The 23,124-nt window shown below is 51.3% G+C and overlaps 1 protein-coding gene across 18 annotated transcripts; it reads left to right on the top strand.

Annotated features, from left to right (window-relative positions):
• The first annotated feature begins 397 nt into the window (after positions 1-397).
• NR1I2 (nuclear receptor subfamily 1 group I member 2) lies at positions 398-22,543 on the top strand. Of its 18 annotated transcripts, none has more exons than XM_048215135.2 (13): positions 425-719; positions 7,377-7,491; positions 10,192-10,260; positions 10,918-11,114; positions 11,200-11,228; positions 12,012-12,230; positions 13,343-13,476; positions 15,339-15,526; positions 16,402-16,676; positions 18,588-18,730; positions 18,913-19,029; positions 19,388-19,493; positions 20,841-22,543. In XM_048215135.2, exons 5-13 carry the CDS (start codon positions 11,209-11,211, stop codon positions 20,983-20,985), a joined length of 1,347 nt encoding a protein of 448 aa, XP_048071092.1. In that variant the 5' UTR covers positions 425-719; positions 7,377-7,491; positions 10,192-10,260; positions 10,918-11,114; positions 11,200-11,208; the 3' UTR covers positions 20,986-22,543. The 18 variants fall into 18 exon arrangements, with proteins under 18 accessions (XP_048071090.1, XP_057162774.1, XP_057162775.1 ...); XM_048215137.2 differs by having other exon boundaries at positions 20,678-22,543; XM_044382415.3 differs by lacking the exon at positions 10,192-10,260.
• Positions 22,544-23,124: the final 581 nt, after the last annotated feature.

The following is a 23,124-nucleotide window of genomic DNA, read 5'->3' as shown; positions in this document are numbered from 1 at the left end:
GGCTCCTGGTCAGCCGTCAGTCCTAAGGCTAGAGCTGCAGGTCACACTCCCCTGCAATAGGCTCAGCCCCCTCACCCCTCCCTCTTCCGCTCTCCCTGCATGCCCCCTCTCACCTCCACACGCTGGCCCTCACTCATCACCCAGTCAAGTAACACTGTCCAGGAAGGTGGCTTAGACAAAGGAAGACACGTTAGGAGATCTAGGTTCGAATTAACTTAGCCCCAGAGGCCATAGCACAGAGAGCATCAGATGCATGAATTTGCACAGAACCAGTTAGACAAAGAGATACTAGCAGCATTCCTCCCCTTCTCCAGCTCTACAGTGAAGACATGAGAGAAAAAAGTGGGGGCATGTAATGAGAGTAAATACGGTAATCGGTTCATTTGCTAGTTGGAGCTCTGGACTTGGGACTTAGGAGTGCCGGATGGGGGCCACGCAGAGCCTACCTCTGACCTGGACTGAAATGTAGGGGAGAGACAAGATTGGCTCACATCCTGGGAAACAACCTACGACTAGGGAAGAGGAAGCACTGCTTCACTCCAGCGGGAGCCAGAGCCTCTGCCCAAAGTGTTCACTACTGCAAGAAGACAAAAGATTAAGGTAATGCTCCAGTCTTCACCAAGGCAAGGACTTCAGGGGTACTGATTGATCCTTTGTTCCTGCTTATTCGAAGCGGACCCCAAAGGAGAAGTCGCAGCAAAGAAGTTGCCACCAAGCAGGTATGGATTTTCTTTCTTTCTTTCTTTTTCTTTTGCTGGGGGCAGATTGCCTCCCCAGCTCCCTGCAAAAAAAAAAAGTGTGGGAACACAAATGGATCTTAACATTTGAGGCCAGCAGTCTAGAGGGTTGTGTGTCATGTTGGCCTTAGCTGTTCGCATTTCCAGGATGGGAAGAACCATGAAGATGGTCGCTTAATACTGAGTTCCATTAACCACGCTTCCTGATCATGCGCTTGCCTCCTAAAGAAATAATCACAGTGGAAATCTCAATTTTATATCAGCCACAATGAGTCATACATACAATCGGCCCCGCTCTCTGTTGCAGAGTTGGGAGTCTCCTGATCTAGAAAAATACCAAGGTGCGGGCCGGTGGGGGCTGGGAACAACTCAGCCCCGGTTGCTCTCAGTCGCTGAGTTCCTGTTGGCAGCCCTCGGGGCCAGGGCTGAGACAGCAGCACGACAGTCACAGGGCCTCATCATCTCTGCAAGGGGTCCCTCAGAGGCTCTTCCAACCCCCTCTCCAGCCCTTGGGGCTTGGGCCCCATGAGTGTTCTACCTTTATTGTAGGCAGCCTGTCCCACAGGACACAACCTCTCCTACATGCGCTCAAAATCCTTTACGGATTTTGTTCTTTGGGGCTTATTTAAGGAAGCCTTCTCAACCTCCCAAGATGATGATGATAATAAAGTATTAGCACACTTTCTTTTAATAACTTTATCACCTAAAAAAAAATAGGCCTTTAGTCCTTTCTTCCAAATTAATTCTGCCCTTTCCCATTCATTTGAAAGTTGCCTCTAGGGGCGCCTGGGTGGCACAGCGGTTGGGCGTCTGGCTCAGGGCGTGATCCGCGGCGTTATGGGATCGAGCCCCACATCAGGCTCCTCCACTATGAGCCTGCTTCTTCCTCTCCCACTCCCCCTGCTTGTGTTCCCTCTCTCGCTGGCTGTCTCTATCTCTGCTGAATAAATAAATAAAATCTTTAAAAAAAAAAAAAAAAAAGAAAGTTGCCTCTATTGTGTACTAAATTCTCATTTTTACATGTCTGCTGCTGGATTTTTTTTTTTAATTTATTTCCTATTCTAACATAGGAAATATTATAGAGCCAACTTCTATTATAGTTTTACTTGTTCTAATTGATCTTTACTGATATATACAAAATCTATTTTGTGTTTTGTTTTTTAAAGATTTATTTATTTATTTTAGATAGAGAGTGAGAGGGGGAAGAGGAAGAGGGAGAGAGAAACTCAAGCAGATTCTGCACTGAGCACGACATGGGGCTCGATCTCATCACCCTGAGGTCATGACCTGAACCAAAACCAAGAGTTGGATGCTTAACCAACTGAGCCACCCAGACACCCCAAAATCTATTTTGTGTTTTGATATTTTGTCTGGTCACCTTACTGAATTCTCTTAATACTTGTAAAACTTTATCAGTTAATTCTGTTGGAATTTCTTGGTGGACAACCATATTATATATGTAAAATGAGTTTTATTCTTTCCTTCCTCACCTTTACAGAGTCAGATTTTTTTTTTTTTGGTCTTATTGTCTTTTCTTGGACTTCCAGCACAATGCAGAGTACTAGTTATGACTGAGGATAATCTCAGGGCTGATGTATACAGTTGTAGGAGTTGTACACTGCACAATTCTAGGGATACCATTCACAAAACCTTTGATGCCTAGGTATTTTTATGTTTCTGATTTTTGTTTTTAAAGATTTTATTTATTTATTTGAGAGAGTGGGGGGGAGAGAGAGAGTGAGTTGGGGGAGGAGCAGAGGGAGAGGGACAAGGAGATTCTGCACTGAGCAGGGAGCTGGATGTGGGGCTTAATCCCACAACCCATGAGATCATGACCTAAGCCAAAACCAAGAGCCAGACGCTTAACTTACTGAGCCCACACAGGCGCCCCAATGTTTCTGATTTTAATTATTATTTCATGCTGTGAACTCCTATTTCTTGGAGACTTCTCTATAGGACTCTTTGACATAGGAGTGTGTGGGGGACTCTTCTGGCTTACAGGGGCCTTCTAAATGCTAGGATTTGAAGGAGACTGGGAAGAGTTCCCTGCCACCCAACACCTGCTCATCCACCCGCCATATCTCCTAAACTTCTGTGAAACACTGAAATAACAATATCCAAATGAAAATTAACGTAAAGAGATACATCCAAATTCCTCATGTACTGTCTGAAACAATTCTCCTGGGTCTCTATGAATTCCAAACAGAGCCACACTCTGAAACCCTAGGCAGCAGGAACACTGCAAACACATGGAAGAGACAGGCAGTTGACTCAGAGGTCATCGTGCTCGGTTAAATATTGAAAGATAGTACTGGGTGTACTTTTGACTTGGGCTGACACCAGATCTCAACCCTGATCTGTGTCTGGGAACAAATTTTCTGACCCTTTGGATCTGATGACTGCATCCTAGGAAGCACAAAGGCCAAATTGCATTTATGGCCACCTGAAGATAGCAGCTGACTGCTCGCTTGAATTTATGCAGTGTGATGTTTCCTGTCTGAGTTTCCTCTGGGTGCCTGTCCCATGCCAGGGCCAAGGAGGGGGGACACTTGTGTTCACAATATTTGATCCATTTCAAAAAACTTTAAATATATGATCTCATTTTATCCCTGTGACTTTTGTTACAAAATGCAACTTACATAGTATGTAGTGTATCCCTTCACACTAGAGAAAGAATCAGAATCAAGGGAAAAGTTGTATCATTTGTTGCCTTTGTGACCTTGGACACACAGCCCCAGAGTCTTCAGTCATAAAGGGGATAATAAGACTTGTCTGGCCCTGCTCAACCTCGCAGAGACCCTTCTCTGCAGACCTCACAGGCGCTCCCACCTGAGATGATGATTTGGCAATCACTTCATAAATAATAAAACTGTACCATGAGTTAAAATTTGCCAACCTTTTCCCTTCATTGAACAAAGCCAATAGTTTATAAGCGTCACCGTCAACTTCGTAGAAACTCAATTTTTTTTTTTTTTATTTGACAGAGAGAGAGCAAGAGAGAGCTAGAGGGCGCACAAGCAGGGAGAGCGGCAGGCCTAGGAAGAGGGAGAAGCAGGCTTCCTGCTGAGCAGAACTCAGTCCCAGGACCCTGGGATCATGACCTGAGCCAAAGGCAGACACTTAACTGACTGAGCCACCCAGTCGCCCCAGAAACTCAATTCTTTTATAATTTCCCTTTACCTGCTTTTTCCCCCTCTTTACCCTCTGGTCAGTTCTGACATATATACACACACATCCATACATTTCTGATTTTATACACTTACGGGTGTAGATACATATATGTCTATCTACACACATAAGACATACTACATATAAAACATACATATATATTACAATCCTGCTGTTTCCAATAGTTTCTATCCCTAAAATCATGAACTTTCTATAATTTCCCTCTCCACTTAGACCCCTTGCAGCTTCGACTCCAAGTTTCCCACTCTTGCCTCCCCATAATCTTGGTGACCTGGCTTCAAAGCTGTTTGATTTGGCTTATTTGAAGATTAAATATATATTCATCTCTTCCCCACACCCTTTCCCTGGGAAGGAGCTGTCTATCTCACCCCCAAACGCATATCGACTTTAAACAACAATTGACAATGCCAGTGATTTCACATGTGTGTTTGATTACTTCCTCTATTTTCTCGACCCCTAAAAATGTTTGAATTGCCTTACCCTCTGCCTGCCGCTCGGTCACCTTCTCCATCGCGTCCCTTTGGTGGACTGCCGATTTTCGGTCTGGGTTAGCTGGATTTCGTAGGTCCTTGCTACTCCAAGTGGGGAGGCAGACCAGAGGCGCCAGCAGACTCCGGGACCCACCCCAGGCCCAGGGCTTGGAACGTGCATTTAACAAGCTCCCCAGGTGATCTGTTTGCACATTGTTTAACATTGCAGAATCCCGATCTTCGATTATAAGCACGTGCTCTGAGTTACCTGGTGCGGATTCTGAAGCAGACAGCAATCTTAACTGTCACGGAGATTCCGATGTGGTTGGAAAGCGAAGGTCCTCCAAGCTCCAGTGCAGCTGGATTGTGACCTGGTTATCTTTTTATTCATTATTCTAGTGCTTTGAACCACTGTTGCTCCTTCTTTCCTTTGCTTCTTTAACTACTTTCCTCCAGCTTCGTCTGCCTCCTGGCCATCTGCTTCCTCGCAGCCCCGCCCGGCACCTGGCTCCACGGGCTGCCTTCTCTGTGGGCGTTAGGGCTGCCCAGGCGAAGCGGGACTGAGGTATGTGGTCACCCGCTTCAGTCTAATATTTTGGCTTCCCTTTTAATATTCTTTAAATATCTGATTAACATTTATTTAGTGACAAGTGATGGTATATTTTTAAATTGTGGTAAAATACACATAACATAAAATTTACCATCTTAGCCATTTTTAAGCGTAGGGTTCAGTAACATTAAGTATATTTAGATTGTTGTGCAACTGATCTCCAGAACTTTTTCATCTTGTAAAACTGAAACTCTACCCATTAAACAACTCCTTATTACTCTCTCACCCCAGGCCCTGGCAGCCACTCTCCTACCTTTTAAAACTTTATTGAGAAGTAACTACAAATATAGTTGTATATATTTAAAATGTACAATGTGGGGCACGTGGGTGGCTCAGTCAGTTAAGCGTCTGCCTTCAGCTCAGGTCATGATCTCGGGTTCCTGGGATCGAGTCCCACATCAGGCTCTCGGCTCAGTGGGGAGTCTGCTTCTCCCTCTCACTCTCCCTTTCTCTCTCTCTCTCAAATAAATAATACCAAAAAAGTACAATGTGATGATTTGATAGACATATATATTTTAGAATGATTACCAACGTCAAAATAATTAACTCATCCCTCACCCCACACAGTAGACAGTTAACTGCGTGTGTGTGTGTGTGTGTGTGTGTGAAGAATGCTTAATTTCTACCCCAGCAACTTTCCAATAAACAACATTACTAGCTGATTAACTACGTTAGCAATACTGTATTATCAACTCTAATGACTGTACATTGCCACCAGTTGACTTTGTGTTTCTATGAGTTTAACCGCTCTAGATGCCTACAACCGAACCCATACAGTACTTGTCCTTTTGTGATGGGTTCTTCATTAGCATAATGTCCCCAAGGTTCATCTGTGTTGCAGTATGTGCTAGGATTTCCTTCCTTTTCAAGGCTGATAAAATTACATTATATGTGTATACCCTTTATCATTTGGTGGCCAATTTGGTTGCTTCCATCTTCTGGCTGTTGTGAATAATGCTGCTGTGAACATGGGTGTGCAAATACCTCTTCAAGACCCTGCTTTCAATCCAGAAGTAGAATTGCTGGATCATGTGGTTTTATTTTTAAATTTTTGAGGACCCACCATCCTGTTTTCCACAGTGGCTGTGCCATTTTGCCTTCCCACCCACGGTGCTCGAGGATTCTAATTTCTCCACATCCTCGTCAGCACGTGTTATTTTCCGTTTCTGTGACAGCAGCCCCCCAATTGGTGTAGAGTGAGGTCTCATTGCATTTGTCTAATGATTAGTAACATTGAGCATCTTTTCATATATTTATTGGCAAGTGATGCTTTTTTAATGCAAAATGTGTATCATTTCCTTCATGGCCAAAATAAGTAATTTATTCTGTGCCATTTTCCAAGCCAGACAACTTCTTAGAAGGGATGTTTAAGTGTTTAGGTAATAAAATAGTCTACTCACTGCCTGCAAACAGCCCTGCACCGCACATCATTCTGTTTCTGGGTCTGTCTGCCGATTTTCGCAGGCTACTCAGGGTTGTCAGAGCCTTATCCTCAGGCGGCTGGCTGGAGTGGCCCCGTGTGACAGGCATAGGAGTGCCCCTGGTCACTCCACAGAGACTAGTCTACACTGTCAAGGAGCATAGGAAAGGAAACAATTGATGGTTTACTTCGTTTCTGAGTTATTCCAGCAATGTTTTGATACCCTTTGAATACGGTGGCTCCCAAGGCAGCCCCTCAGCCCGTCAGCCCTTTAAGTTGGCTCTGTCTGTATATCTGACATCCAGTAGCACTAGGAGAGGGTCTCAGTGGGTCGGTGGATCACTTGTCCCTTAGAGAGAGCAGTCACACCATCCTCACAGGCCTGCAGAGCCTGGTCCAGCCAGGCGCCCCCCTGAGGGTGGCCGTGGGTGGGGCAGGTCGACTGAGTGTCCTCTTCCCACAAGGTCAGGCTCAGTGAATTTGTGAGTCTCCTTTAGGAGGACAGAGATGGGAGGCTGTGCACACTCGTCTGCCACGCCGGTTCTTCTCATGTAATTGTCTCACAAATGTTGGCATTTTATCTGACACATCCTGTCTTCTGATGTGAGGGGACAAGGGAGGGGGGTAATGCTTTTTTCTATCAAAAGCTTTCCTTGATCTCTGTGCTTTAAAAAAAAAAAAACCAAAAACGTTGTTTGATGGGTCTCCTTTCAAAGCCCCAGATCTCACTGGAGCTCCCACCTTGCTGCCGACCCTAGTCAAAGCCAGCTCTTCCCCCTTCACAGTGGCCAGATAGAAAAAGAAGCCTCAGTCCTTGTCACTGAAGGAGATTAAAGAGTTAACAGCGCAGCAGAGAGGCAGGACAGGGTCAACCGCAGGCGAGGCAGCCCCGCTCTGCCTGACCAGTGGAAGGGGCTTCTCTGAAGACTTCCTTTTGCCGTGTTTGTCAGGGCGTTTGGCATCGGGCTGCCACACAGAGGAGACTGAGCAGGAAAGGCTCTGTCGGCCAGTCTGAGACGTGATCTCTCCTGGAGACTCCAGCGGCTTGTGCCCCTTCGTTGACAGGTACAGCGGAACCAGAGCAGACACTGATTCTAGCGAATGAAGCTTAGGCCTCTGGGCCCTTCCGTACATGGGCTCCCTCCCACAGTGATGCTTTGTCACATTTTCAAAAGTAAGATATTCAAGCACGGGTGTTTTTAGACGGTTTCTACTCCACTGTCCTATTTTCCCTAAAGTCAGGTGTTGGCAGAATGGCCATGGGCTCACTGAAGATGGGGTTGGGGTACATGCAGTTGAGTATGCATATGGTGGCGGTTACTTGCATGTGGAGTTACCGCTAACCACCCAGTGTAGCCACGGGTCCCAGGAATGCCCAGCTCTGCTGCTCATCCACCATCCTTGCAGGTGGCAGCACGGGCTAAAGGAGGGGAGTGAGGTTTGAGATGTGTGGAGCCAGAACCTCGGCCACGGAAAGTTCTTCCAAATATGAAGTCTTATATGGAAGAATCTTGATAGAGGTTTTCTTATGTTTGACAATAGTCCTCAGCTAGAAGTGAAGATGAAAATGTTCTCATTATCATAATAAAAAGCAAATTTTGGTCAATGATACTGGACAAAAAACTTCATTATCTTTCGGTTCTTCACATGCAAAATGACATTACCATATCATTGTTATATGAGGGGAATAATTTGTTTTCTACTGCTGCTGCCATATTACCACAAACTAGGTGGCTTAATACAAAATTTATTATCTTATAGTTCTACATGTCAGAGGTCCAAAGTCAGTATCACTGGGGAGAAACCAAGATGTTGTCAGGCTGGTGCCTCCTGGAAGGTCTAGGGGAGAATCTGTTTCCTGCCTTTTCCAGCTTCTAGAGACTGCCTGGATTCCTAGGTTCACGGCCCCTTCCTCCATCTTCAAAGCCAGTAACGTAGCATCTGACCACTTTTCCATTATCACATCTCCTTCTCTGACCAGACCTAGGAGAGTTTCTCTGATTCTCAAGGTCTGTTTCCTCAATCACATCTGTAAATGACCCTTTTGCCATATAAGGAAACACATTTACATGTCCTAGTGATTAGGATGTGAATATCTCTGGCAGCCATTATTCTGTCTCCCACAAAGGACAATATTAATAGTTGTAATTTTTTGTGATTTCTTTTCTCAGTCTTTCTCCCAAGGACATCTTCTCTTTGGTACCTAATTCTGTGTTTGCAACGTGCGTTCTTTTTCTTGAAGAAGACCCCTCCAATTGTACAAGCTGAGACCTCACATAAGCTGACTCATGGCACCTCCACTTGCCCACTGACTAAGTCGAGAACTTAATGAAATTTCTCCCGCACTAGCTGGGCAGGGTGTGCTGTTGGCTGGGGTGCTTCTGCTCACTGGCCGGCAAGGGAGCTGGGCAAGAGCCTAAGAGGAGAGTGCCCGTGTCTCACTCAGTGACTCTGGAGAATCACGGAGCAAAGTGCAGCGTGCCCATGTGCTGTAAGGGGTGCTCCGATGAACGCCAAGCTCTGTGGGTGCACGTTGTGGGGGGAGGTGGGAGAGCCCCTGAACCGTTGCACTGGGAGCTCAGTAAATGTCCTGCTTTGGCAACTGCCACAATGCTTTTTGGTTCAGCCAGTCTGCTCTTTCTGCCTTGTGGCTCCAAGACAATCATGGCTGGCTTTCTCTCTGGGATTCTTTTCTGGCCCCAGGATTAACCAAAGTCTCTCTTCTCTCCCGCTGTCTTACGAAAAACACCCATCATCAGAGTCTCCCTTTGGCCATTTACTCTCTCCTCTCCATGTCTTCATGCTCCTCCCACCTTGCCACCTGTGCCACTGGTCATGCGGGTCCCTGAACTTTGTTCTCTCTGCTCTTGACTCTTCCTCAACGACAATCTCCACTCTCACTTCCTTAGTGTTGTCTCTTTCCCAAATCTACTTCGGCACCCAGGCGAGGGTGTCTCTCCTGCTCTTTCCCCTTCTAGCATTTTCCTCTTCCTGCTCTGGTGAGAATTTTCTCCACCTCCAGACATCTCTGCTAAACTTGGCAACCCAACAGGCAACATCATGGGCTTTCTACTGGGCATTTCCTTCTTCCCTGCACACAAAGCTGCTTCCCAAGTCTATACCCGGTATCTGGCCTGGATGTATCGACAGCATGGCTCACGATGTTCTCACACACAGTCTCTCAATATCTGACTCCAAGGGTCACTAGTGGATGGCTTCCCACCCCCCTCTTCCCCAAAGTAGACTCTCTTCTCGGCACCTCCTTTTCACACATTCCTTCTGCTGGGGAGGAGCGTGAATATTCACACACTTTTCTGATTTTCTTGGTCTTTTGTCATGATCAGCCATCTACCCCATACCATCCAGGTCGTGTAAACACTCACGCCTAGTGTGCTGCCTCTCACAGCTCAATCCCCCTTGATCAGCAGGCGCCAGGTCTGTGGATAGGGCCTCATTTGGCCTCCTTTTGGAGCCTGAAGCTGCTCAGCTAGCACCATGCAGGTGCTCTGCGCGGGTGTCTGTGTGAGCCTCCTGTAGCCACTGTCCTCCACGGTCAAAGCCCACCCAGGGGCCATGCAGTTCTCATCCTCCAAGGCTGCCTCTGCAGTCCTTCCCCGGTTCCTGGGCAGCCCGGAGTCCTCCCCCGGCCCCACTTGGGGATCCTGGCTCCTTCCATAGCAGAAACTTAACTCCACGTTTCCTTTAGAATTTCCCTCCATTATCACCCTGGGATTCACCACTCTCCTTCCTTCCTTTCTCCCCAAGTTCAGACGTGTCCTCCCTGCAGTGCATGTTCTCCAGCATGCTCAGATGACCAAGCTCGGTGAGGAACAGGTGCGACCATCAGAGCGAGCCCAGATGGATTCAGTTAAAACTGCATGTTTAATTAGTCTTATTAAATTCACATGTACAAGAGATGTGGCTGGCACATACCAGTCACCCAGGCACTGTCATTTTCCTGTCCACAGGGCACCATGCCGGCAGGACTGATGTAAGGGGGGAGTAGGGTAGAACTGCAGGCATCAGATGGCACCCCCATCCACCCCAGGTCAGCTCTAACGGAACTCTCGGAGTTCTGTTTCCATGATCTCTTGCCACGTAATAAGCCTCCCCAAAACTTACGGGTTAAACCAGCCACCATTTTATTTTCTGCCATGATTCCGTGCTGCCAGAGCTCAGCTAGGGGTCCTGCTCCATGGCATCAGCTGGATGCTTACCTGGGCTGGGACGTCCACGAGGGCTTGCTCACTTGTCTGGGGCTTGGTGGGGAGGGCTGGAGCACTGGCGCATATGGGCCTTTCTCATCTTGTCCTCTCAGGGCTTTCCCTCTTGACATGGCCTCTCTACATGGTCCCTTTGGGTGGTCACCCCAGCAGCATAGCTAAACTTTCTCACACGGTAGGTTAGGGCTCCCCCAAAGAGCAGAAGCAGAAGCTACCAGGCCTTCTTGTGGCTTTGGCCCACAACTGACACAGTGTCATTTCCCCACAGTTGGTTCTCCACAATTCTATCGGTCACAGGCCATCCCAGATTCCTCGTGCGAGAGGACGCACTAGGGTGTGGATCCCAGAAGGTGTGGTTTGCTGGAAGCTGACTTCGGAGCAAAGCTGTCATGGGTTCTCCAACTGCGGCTTCATAAGGATATGAGAGAATGAACTACAGAATGTACCAGATCTGTTTACTTAACGGTAAACTTAGGCAAAACAAAGTAAAAGTTACACAAATGCTATGAGGTGAGACTCTGGCATTAATCCTAATACCTCCTCATTACAGAGTTGGAGAATGTATCAGTCAGACACAGTGTAAGTAAACATCTCCTCCCCTTTGTCCTTTGGCAGACAATTCTTTGCATGTTGAATTCTGCTGTTAAGTTGTTTCTGCTGGCTCTTGCTTATGGTGCCATGTTGGTGTTGGGAGGCATCATGAACAGGACAGATCCCCATTTCTGCTCACCATCCTCCGTGCTCATTCCAAGTATAGAGTTCAAGGCATACTGTCAAGGTGAACGTTCCCCGGGGCGAGCATCTCAAACACAAGTCTACCAAACGGCTGCCAGTTCTTTGATTACGCACTTATGCCCCAGCTTGACTGGGACGTGGGCCACTATCTTCCAGTGCTCTGGGAGCCTGGCTCCTCTCTTTCTCCCCATTTGCTTGGTTACCCTTTCTTCCCAGCCTTTTCAGCTTTCTCTGGGAGCTTGGGCCACCACATGCCTGAGAGGCTGTCTCCCCTAGGTCTCCCCATTCCCAGAAGCATCTCCAACAAGCGGCCTGTCCCCTGGGCCTCTGACCAGGTCATAGGCTAATCTCAGTCCATTCAAGAATTGCTCACCCAGGCAGGCTTTTCTTTTTCCTTCTCATTTCTTCCTCGTAACCTTCTCTTGCCATGTTCTTGTTCACATGTGTTCCTGCAAGGCCCTATTATTACACACACAGCCAGTGTGACATCTCTCCCGATAACGAGTCTAACCCCACCCCCAGTTCTCCCATGGTTCAGCGGACCGAATGTGAACGGCTCACAGGGAGGAGTGTCTCAGCACATCCCTGTCCAGCCCCTTCATTCCCTGTGGTTTTCTTCACTTCTAGACCAAGAGGCCTGGAAGCAAACCTGGAGGTGAGACCTGGAGAAAGCTGGAAGCATGCTGACCCTGTGTCCTACAAAGAAGCAGATTCAGCTCCTGGGAAGCCAGCCATCAGTGCAGATGAGGGAGATGGGGGTCCCCAAATCTGCCGTGTATGCGGGGATAAGGCGACTGGTTACCACTTCAATGTCATGACATGTGAAGGATGCAAGGGCTTTTTCAGGTAGAGTTACCTTCCAGCCTTCACCCACCTGTCACCCCAACACACTGGGTCACGTCTAACAGCTTCTGCCACTGGCCCACTGGGCACTGCTTCGGGGCCTCAGCTTGACCTATTCCTGGGTTCAGAATGTGGGGCAGTGGCCAATTCAAAAGCCTCCTACTGTTTCAGGAGAGCCATGAATATCTCAGAGGATTGTTTCATCTTCCATCTTCCTATCTTACCTGGGAAAGGGCCCCTTCCATTAAGATACCCCTTTTGTTCCTCCATGTGCTCTTGAATAAAATGGAAAATCAGTTCATAAAAGAGGAAAGAATTTGAAAAGCCAAAACACAAGTGCTCAAATCAGCTTCAGGGAGTGGTTGTTAAGCAAAGAATGGCATAAAAGAAGAATAGGACAAAACAGTCTCACCTAGAAACAGGCAAACAGGGAGGTCAAAAAATTAAGGACTGAAAAGTACCAGCTCACAGGAAGACAGACCTGCACAGAAGGGTTCACATTGTCCAAATGAAGACCAAAGCCCAATGCGGGGCTCAGATCAAGAGGAAAAGAAGCAGGCCAGAAAAGGAGGGAAGCAGAGAAAGAATGTGTGAGGAGCTGGCGTCTGCCCTCAGGGAGGGCCGGGTATGCGGAGAGCAGCTCCCACCTAGGGGCCCACTTGAGACCCTCAGGAGGTCCCGGGGCAGCCAGCATGACTTGGCCCTCTGCAGAGTTCTTGGTGCCTGGACATGTGACTGGAAATGGACCCTAGAGCCAGGACCCACCCTACAATCCGTAAGTTGGGCTGCCAGTCAGCAGCTGGGGGGCCAAACCCACAGGAGGACCTCCAGGGAGGCACTGCGGCAGCTCGGCGTCTCCTAAGTGAAGAAGCCCCGCTTTGGGGCTGATGTGGCGAAGCCTCAGGGTCTCTCCGGTCCCACGGGGTTCGGTGGGACTAGTGCAGGTCCAAAAGCAACCACGTCGGCGGCCACGTTCCAGCAAGAGATGAACATCTGTGTCGTGTGGAGTACAACAGGGTCCAGGGACAAGTGTAGCTTGGAGCCCCCACCCCACCCCCGGCCTAGGAAGCCTGGGTGTTCCCCGAACCTTACTTTCGCTCTTTGTTTTCTCGCAGGAGAGCCATGAAACGCAACACCCGGCTGAGGTGTCCCTTCCGGAAGGGCACCTGCGAAATCACACGGAAGACCCGGCGCCAATGCCAGGCCTGCCGCCTCCGCAAGTGCCTGGAGAGCGGCATGAAGAAGGAGAGTGAGCAGCGGGAAGTGCCCTGGGCGGGCAGGGGCGCGGCCTGGGGCGCAGGCGCACCGTGAGCCTGGGACAGGTGTACCGGGGCTCAAGTAGGAAGGAAGCGTGGGGACGTGTATGCGCACGTGTGCAGACACGCACAGGGGCCTCTGTCAGCGTGTGGCCTGTGTGCAACAGGCTGACTCAGGGAGGAGAGCTTGTGGGCCACACGCGCAAGCTGCCCGCCCCACAACCACGGGCCCATCCCGGAGGGACTTGACAGATGCCGGTGCATCTTTATTCTCTGCTCCGGGAGGTGTGGTTGGCATCTCAGTCTCCTTTTCCTCCGCAGATGTCCCTGCGTGATTCTTTATGTCGCCGTCATAATTGTCCTAAAGGTGGTTTAGCCAAATTGAATGAGGTGAACTGGGGAGAAGGAAGCCAGAGACACGTGGTGTGATATGACCCCCAACCTTCCAGCAGCTAGTGCCCATCAGCCTCCCAAACCTGGTGTCCTACAGAGGAACCATTTGCAGACAGGCGACAGGTGACATAGGATGCTCTCATTCTACCTGTCGATCTCTGGTGTACGCTTATGCTCCCAGGTCACTCTGAGATTAAAGCTGATGGGGAAAATGCTGGAAGCTTCCAGTGCATATTTGTCTCCATGGTTCACAGAGTGGGCAGCCTCTTTCAGGGGACAAGTTCCCTGGGCGCGTGGACAGAGGGCCTTTCCTGCAGGCCAGCTCAGAGTCAGGCCCTCACCTGGCTGTCCCTGCTGTTCCTCGTACCAACCCCCACCTCTTTGCTCAGCACATGTAAGCAGGTTCCAGAAATCCAAGGAAGACCCTAAGGCTCCAGGCTACATAGAAAGTGGCTGGAGTAGATATTTCTTGCTAAGCAGTAGCCCCGGCTCTCTAGGGTCCCAGATGCCTTGGCGGGGGTGGGCTCTGAGGAGTCTGGCTGGTATCTAATCCACCAAAGAAGGTCACTGTCAGGTGCTGCTGACTGACCACTTACCATGTGCCTGGAGCCCAGCTAGGCACACCATGCCTCATTGTGGCAGCAGCGCGAGGGGAGCACTGTCGCTCCAGATTATGAAGAAGGAAACTGAAAGAGGTTAAGGAAACTGGAGAGGTTAAGGAGCTTGCTCAAGGTCACTGCTAGAGAGTGGCAAAGCTGTCACTCAAAACCAGCACCTTTTGATTCTGCAGCCTGACTCTTCCCACCGTGCCACAAAGTTGTCACAAAACTACTGCCTCGGGCAGCACACCAGCTGCACCTCGTTCTCTGTCCTTAACCCAGGGTTTCTCCAGGGGAGCCCATGGTCTAGGACAGGGTGCACACCAGCTGCACCTCGTTCTGTCCTTAACCCAGGGTTTCCCCAGGGGAGCCCATGGTCTAGGACAGGGTGCATACCAGCTGCACCTCGTTCTCTGTCCTTAACCCAGGGTTTCTCCAGGGGAGCCCATGGTCTAGGACAGGGTGCATACCAGCTGCACCTCGTTCTCTGTCCTTAACCCAGGGTTTCTCCAGGGGAGCCCATGGTCTAGGACAGGGTGCATACCAGCTGCACCTCGTTCTCTGTCCTTAACCCAGGGTTTCTCCAGGGGAGCCCATGGTCTAGGACAGGGTGCACACCAGCTGCACCTCGTTCTGTCCTTAACCCAGGGTTTCCCCAGGGGAGCCCATGGTCTAGGACAGGGTGCATGCCAGCTGCACCTCGTTCTCTGTCCTTAACCCAGGGTTTCTCCAGGGGAGCCCACAGTCTAGGACAGGGTGGGTTTTTTTGTCACCAGCACGTCCCCTCCTGCTGCCTGGGGAGGGTCACCATGTGCAGCCAAGCTCCTGCAGGTGCTTGAGCCTGTTCCCGGCTGTCGCTGCAGTGATCATGTCCGATGCGGCTGTGGAGCAGAGGCGGGCTCTGATCAGGAGGAAAAAGAGAGAACGGATGGGCACCCAGCTGGTGGGAGCCAAGGGTCTGACTGAGGAGCAGCAGACAATGATCAGAGAGCTGATGGATGCTCAGACGAGAACCTTCGACACCACCTTCTCCAATTTCAAGAATTTCCGGGTATGAGGATTTCCCGAGTTGGCTCAGCCATTATGCTAGCTCCTCAAAACCCTAGTCTCATTCCCAGGGGTTCTCAAAGAGTGGCCCCAGTCCTCACAGCAGCAGGGGCCCTGGGAAATCATTAGAAATGCCAGTTCTCGGATCACTCTAGACCTGCCGAATCAGAAACACTGACCGTGGGGCCCAGCGGTTGGTGTTTCGACAAGAACCCCTGGGTGATTCTGACACATGCTCAGGTTTGAGAATCTCTGCTCTCTCCCTCCATGGCAGGTAGCAAGTGGAGCTGAGCCAGAAACAGAGTTTTGGAAGCTGAGTTACTCCAGGGTGGTCGGCCTTCAGGGCTTTGTGAGGACAGGGTCAGGACCTGTTGGGGGTCTGGCATTTGTGAACAGAGACACATTTGTCATCTCAGCAACAATAGCCGCGTCTGACGCCGGTGCTCTCTTCCTGCTTTCTGCTCACAGGCATGCAGGTGACCAGTTCCGCTCAGAGAGCTGTCAGCCAGTGACCCCGGAAGTCTGTTCTTTCCATCCGTGGCTCCCACAACCTCCTTTTTAAGTCAGGGATGCTTGGGACACACCCATAGGTGGAGACCCCTTACGTTCCCCTGGGCAGAGAGCAAACCCATTTCTGACCAGGCAGAGATGCGAGGGAATGTTGACGCACAGATCCAGACAGTGCACCACCTGACGTGTGTGTGCATGCACACGCGCATGCGTGTGTGTCTGAGTGTGCATGCGTGTGCGTGCGCTCGTGTGTATGCCTGCACTAGTGTGCATCTGCTCGGGCTGCAGCAGTGGCCTGTGTAGGAACCTGTTTGGGAGAATACATGCCGTCTCTCCTGTCCCCTCTCCACCTCCCGGCTCCTGTCTCAGCTTCCAGAAGCGCTCAGCAGTGGTGGCGAGGTTCCGGAATCTCTGCAGACTCCGGTGGGGGAAGAAGCTGCCAAGTGGAGCCAGATCAGGGAAGACCTGTGCTCACTGAAGGTCTCTCTGCGGCTGCGGGCAGAAGACGGCAGCATCTGGAACTACAAACCCCAGGCTGACAGCTGCGGGAGAGAGATCTTCTCCCTGCTGCCCCACATGGCCGACATGTCAACCTACATGTTCAAAGGCATCATCAACTTTGCCAAAGTCATCTCCCACTTCAGGTAGGACACAGTGGCTGGCTGGATGCGTGTGGAGAGGAGCGGGCAGTGGCCAGCAGGTGCAAAGGGTCTAGGGTGCATTCCCCTAAATCTGGGGGATATTGGTGCCAAAAGACGTTCCTCTATCTCTACCTACCCTGCCGCGTCAGGGCAGCTGGTGCTGCTGGGGAGTGGAGCCCTGGCTGTAGGCTCATTAGCTTGGGCCTGCCACGGAAGCCATCTGTGCCCGGCCTCCGCGTCTGCCATGATGCCCAGCTGCAAGGCTGTTGTATGAGATGAGAAAACGTCTTGGGAACGTCCGGCACATACACGGTGGACATTCAGATAGTGAACCTCTTTCCTGTTTTCCCGCGGAAGGGCAGGAATCACAAGTTGACAGTTCCAGAGCAAAGAAGGAGTAGGAAGGACAGGGAAGAAGTCCAGAGGGAGAAGGGGAGAGACAGGAATAGACTCAAAGAGAAGGTTGTGAAGGGTCCTGAGAACCAAAGGTTGGGCTCCTGAGACCTGGGTGTGGGGGCCACGATGGGCGGCTGGAGTTGGCAGGAACCCCGGGACCTGTGGCGTGGTGGCAGCCATAGCCCCATGATACGTAGTCTGCCTGGTATGGACATGGCCATGGTATATTTTTCCTGGGTCTGGCCACTGGCCTTTCCAGGCCTGGACAGGTACAGCTGAATCACACACACAAGGAACCCCTGATTCCATCAGTAGACAGAGGGCAGGTTATAGTCCAGGAGCCCACAGTTGCCCTGTGACACGCAGGCCTTATTTAATGGGGTGAGGGTGGCCACGGGTCAGATGGTAGCGAATTAGGTCAAGGCAGTAAGAGAAGGCCTGCTTACGTGTGTGGATCTTGGCAGACTCCCCCTGACATCCGATGACCCAGAGTGTAACATCAAGGTGTGAGGTTACTTGCATTTCTTGGGAGCGCAGTTGTGAGCACAATGCCTCCGGAGGTATGCATTACCACCGCCTTCATTCTACAAGTAGAAAACAGGTTCACCGAGGTCAAGGAACTTGCACAGGGTCGCAGTTCATCAGAGGGGCCGGATTTGGAAGCAGGGAGCACAGAGTTCAAAGCCAGCTACCCGCCAGGTCCTGAGCCAGGCGCTGGGAAACCTGAGAGAATAAGATCAACTTCCTGCGATTATGGATCTGAATGGAGAGGGGGTGGTGCAGAAAACAAGGGACCGAATTTCCAAGGAGACCAAAGCCAGGCAGAGGGCCCCTCAAGAGCCAGCCTCAATGTCCTCCTTCTGGGCTCCTACTGGGAATGCCCCTCAGTGGGGAGTCAGGCCTCTCAGATTGGGAGGGGGCTCAGCCTAACCACGAATGTCAGAGGTAGCCACTGTGGCTAGGCCTGTCCTCAGTGCCTGGAGAGGGGGTTCACGGCATCTGGGCTGCCTGGAGAGAAGCAGTAGAAATATTAAATCCAAAACGGACGGCAGGAAGCAGCTATGCCTTCAGTGTGGACCTCCTGCCAAGGGAGTGGCACCTGAGGAAGGACTTCTGGGAGGTGCAAAGACAGTGTGGCTTGAAGGACCAGCAGGATTTACTTACGGGTAGCTAAAGGGGCAGTCATCCCAAGTGGGGACATTGAGGCAGAAAGTAGGAGGCTGGGGACGAGGAGCCGAGGCATGCACCGTGGGCCAGAGGCTGTGTGGGGAGTTGGAGGAGACGGGGTGCCATGCTGCACTGGCAGTGCGGACCCCCGCGGCAACAGGCGCCTAGAGGGAGGGGGCGGGGAGGAGCAGCCTGCCTGGCTGCTGTGAGGGGAGGCATCGGAGGCGATCTGAAAGCCACTGCAGCCCGCTCCCGCCCCCCGCCCCGGCCCCATTTCTGGATATGGGAGGGGGCTGGCCTGTAGCACCCCGCGTGGAAGCTGGCACCCCCCCCCCCCGTCCTTGCCGCCAGGGACTTGCCCATCGAGGACCAGATCTCCCTGCTGAAGGGGGCCACCTTTGAGCTGTGCCAGCTGAGATTCAACACGGTGTTCAATGCAGAGACGGGAACCTGGGAGTGCGGCCGGCTGTCCTACTGCCTGGAAGACCCCGCAGGTGCCTGCGAGAGGCCTGCCGGCCCCGGTGGAGGGAAGGAAACACACGCGTGGAGGGAGGAGAGGAGCCACACCAGGATCTGCGGGTCCTGAGGTTGCAGGGCAGAGACTGGGCAATGGGAAAAAAGACCCCCTTGAGGGAAGGCTGAGAAGTTGGCCCCTCCATCCTACACCCACCTACAGGTGGCTTCCAGCAGCTTCTCCTGGAGCCCATGCTGAAGTTCCACTACAGGCTGAAGAAGCTGCAGCTGCATCAGGAGGAGTACGTGCTGATGCAGGCCATCTCCCTTTTCTCCCCAGGTGAGAACCCCACCTGTCCTGCCTGGCCACTCCCTCCCCCCCGGCCCCCGCCCCCGGCTTGCTTGCACCCCCTCAGCTGTAGCTGGAGGAGGCGGCAGGCCCACCCCTGCCCTCCCCAGGGAAGGGCCCAGTCGGTGGCCTTGCCCCCATTCATTGCATGGCCAGGAGGGGGCCCTCCGGCTGGCTTCTCCTTGGCTTGGTGGGCTGACGCACCCTCGGAGGGCTACCCTCCGTTCCCTGCCTGGGCGCCTCTGGCTCCGGAAGGTGGTTGGCTGGCAATTGGCCCTCTCTGGGCCGGGCTGATCTTGTCTTTGCCCCGTGGCCTTGCTGGCACCATGCCGTCTTCCCTCCCCTCCAGACCGCCCAGGGGTAGTGCAGTGCAGCGTGGTGGACCAGCTGCAGGAGAGGTTCGCCATCGCCTTGAAGGCCTACATTGAGTGCAATCGGCCCCAGCCTGCCTACCGGTGAGCAGCAAGCAGGGAGGGTGTGAGGGGGTCGCTCCAGCAGCCCCGTCCTCTAGGCCCCGCGCCTGTTCTGGGCCTCTCGGAGAGGGCAGCCTCTGATTCCCAGGGCTTTGGGGCCCTATTCTGGGGCCTCCACTGAGGCCTCCAGCCCAGTCAGTCTGAGCTCCAGCCTAACAATGGAGAAAGCTGAGGGGGGCCGGAGGCCAAGCCCAGCCAAGGACGTTGCTCCCTGAGGCACAGCTCCTGTCTGCCCTTTTCCACTCCTGTCGGCAAGGGACGGGTGCAGCCAGGTACTCCCCGAGGCTCCTACAGGCTCTTCTGACAATAGCCCGCAGTAACTAGCGCGGTAGTAAAGATAACCGTGACAACGATGATGGTAATAACAAATCAGTTTGCATGGAGAAGTGCCCGCCCAGGTACCAAGCAGTATACACGTATTGTCCCCTTTAATCGTGAACACAGCCCCACGAGATGGGTGCCGCCACTCCCCCGCCAGGGTCTGGAGGCTCAGGGCGACTGCCTCAGGGTCCCCAGCCAGATCGGTGGGATCTGGAGGTGGCCCCAGGCAGACACATCCAGAGCCCATGCCTCTGAGTGCTACCTGATCTCCTGCAGGAGCAAACACGAGCAGACAGGGTAGGAAACTCCTTAGTTTGTTCTGGTCGTGGCCAAAGGAGGAAGGCTGCTCAGGGCTCGGCCCAACAGGGCTTTCCACCCCTCCACTGGCTCTCAGCAGTCCCACAGGCCCGGGCCTTGAGGGGTGAAGGCCGCACAGGGTATGCCGGCTGAACTTCAAACCTCAAGGCCTTCCTTGGCCCACTTCGACTTTATTGTGAGCTCAGCCTCTGGGCCATGTCTTGATTTGCGGGGTCCTCCCCTGTGTGGAGCCAGGAGGCATCAGGCAGACACTGGATCCCAGGTTGGACCCAGGAAGGGTCCGCCAGGCAGCCTGTAGTCCCTGCCTCCACAACGGCTCTGCTTGGTCCTGGCCCTCGGCCATCCGCCAGGGCAGGGAGTCCACCCCGCCCCCGAGACCGTCCTCTGTACCCGGCTCCAGCAATGCCTGGATTTTCCCATGGAGGTGTCTGTGCCCAAGGACTCCAGCCCAGGGCATGAGGGGCAAGCGAGGGGTGCAAGTCCGCGCCTCAGTCCCCCCAAGGCTGCTCTGCCCTTCTCACCCGCAGACGAAGAGAAGCTTAAGGAATTCAACCGAGCCTTGTCTCTTGGCTTGCCGGAGGTGTTCTAAGAGTAATACGGCCAAACTTGTGCGACTTCAACACAGTCCCAGGGTTGGGGGATGGGGTGAGGGTGGACCGCACCCCCAACTTGTCCTCTGGCGGCCTGCAGCTTCCTGTTCCTGAAGATCATGGCCGTGCTCACCGAGCTTCGCAGCATCAACGCCCAGCACACCCAGAGGCTGCTGCGCATCCAGGACATACACCCCTTCGCTAGCCCCCTCATGCGGGAGTTGTTCAACATCACAGATGGCTGAGCAGCTGCCGCCTTGGGAGAGCTCCGAGGGGCAGCCGGAGACAGAGTCCTGCCCTTGGAGCTGCCATTCCTGGGACCAGAGTGATGGATGCCGCTGAGAGCTGATGGTGCCCTTCAGGCCCTGCCTTCCCGGGGAACTCACAGCCGCAGCTCCGACAGTGCTGCCTAGCATTCCTCAGGAAAGGGACGAGGGTCTCACCAGGCCCCACCGCAGTCTGGGGAGAGTGAGGCCATAGACACTTTGATGGAGAGTGCACTGGCCTATAGGTCAGGCCCATCCAGAGGCAAGACCACCCTCCCCTTAGAAATGGCCCTGTGGTCTGGGCATCTAGTGTCATGGTGGGAGAGGGGAAGGGGTGACTGAGGCTGGACCATCCGAGAGTCTGTGCCCACACCCAAGTTCATTAGCTCCTGGATGTTTTCACTAAGTTCCCCTGTGTTCCCCACTCCAGTCATTCCCCAACCCGCAGCCTCCTATCCTGAGCTGCTCAGTGAGTTCCAGGCCTGTGTCCATCAGCAGGTGCATTCGTGTCTGTGAGAGAAGCCAGAAGGTCTACAGCAAACGTCAGAGGCTTGTCATGACCTCTGTGTCTATTCTTTCTTCCTTCTGAGTCCTTCATTCTGTGTCTTTGCATCCATGCAAACACATTAGTAAGCACCAACAATATGCAGCCTGCTATGGGGTATACGCCGACTCAGACATAGTTCCTGACCGCCAAGACTTTCAAGTTCAACTTAAGAAAACAAAGCAGACACACAAAGAGCTTTGATCTAAAGGCGTGGTAAGGGCCAGAAGAAGCACAAGGAATTTCTTCCTGTGAATGCTGAGCTATGTGGGGTTCTGCATGCACCGGGCGACCCAAGTGAGGGATCTCTGGAACATGTGTTGGTGGGAGGAAGGGCACTAACTGGCTGTGTGCACATATGTGTGACTTAGTGTAGGTCTGCTCCACGTCTGACCTGGGGCTTGGGTTTGCCCCTGAGGCTGGAACACTGGGGTGCTCTCTGCGACAAGGTTGACAGGCAGTTAATAAACATGCTAGCTATGCATGCACTCTAGGTTCCTGTTTGCACATCTCCTTTGAAAGCTAAAGAATATGAAAGTGGTTGCTTTGTTTATAGCCATTTTGAGTAAGAACGTTTTTGCCTTTTGTGCAAATTACATTTTGACTAATTTTAAGGCATCCTACACCTAAGACAAGACTTAGCAAATATGTTCCTGAGTTCAGTGGCAAATCAAGGCCAGAGGACTTGAATAATTAATTTTTGGCTAAAGATTTAAACCTTTTTTTGGGCCTTCTTTTCTGGGGAAAAAAAGAAATGTGGGTGTGGGAAAACAGAAATATTATTATATAATATACATATCTATTTCTTCATTACTTGTTTTACTATTGCCCTTTACACATCCGAAGGCTGTTGGGAGTAAAAACAAAAATGATTTAACTTGGTTTAGCTCATAAAATTATTCCATATAAAAATCCATATAAAAATGACACACCCCACAATATGGTATATGTGTTGGTGTGTATATACCAAAATTAAAAATGCAGTAATTGAATTAATTTTTAATGTCTAATGTTTTGAGGCAAATGAAGCTATAAGTTAACTGAATTTTAAGGAACAGAGACTTGTTTAGCTTTTACCATTTCACAAGAAGCAGGCCCGACTTTGAGAACGTAAGAAATCATTGACACTCTAGGTGAAAGCAAGCAGACATATTCCTTGCCATTTCCCCAGATTTCCCAGCCTCCTCTGCATTAAGGATATAGAACACACTCATTTTTAGAAAAGAAACTGGGGAGGGGGGAGCTTCTCTCTCCAAATACAATGAACACAGGTTTTGTTCCCAGGAATTTTGTCTAATTACACTCATTGGGAAATATACATTTTATTCAACTGTATTCATAAATCATATGCATCTCCTCTTCCCTACTGAAATAATTTTGAGTGTGCTATTCACTCAAGAGCCCGAAATGATTGTTAAATATAGGCTACAGTAAGGCAAAATTAAGGTGGGATATCAACTCCCATGTCCTAGTATTGACTTTAAAAATACCTGGGTAGCTGAGTTGATATGTACATAGGATTTATATATCTTATCAAAATTATTGTAGTCCAAGTGTAGTTAAGATTCAAGGTG

The sequence above is a fragment of the Ursus arctos genome, unplaced genomic scaffold (assembly GCF_023065955.2).
Source record: "Ursus arctos isolate Adak ecotype North America unplaced genomic scaffold, UrsArc2.0 scaffold_4, whole genome shotgun sequence".
NCBI lineage: Eukaryota > Metazoa > Chordata > Mammalia > Carnivora > Ursidae > Ursus > Ursus arctos.
This window is presented reverse-complemented; position numbering and strand designations above follow the sequence as displayed.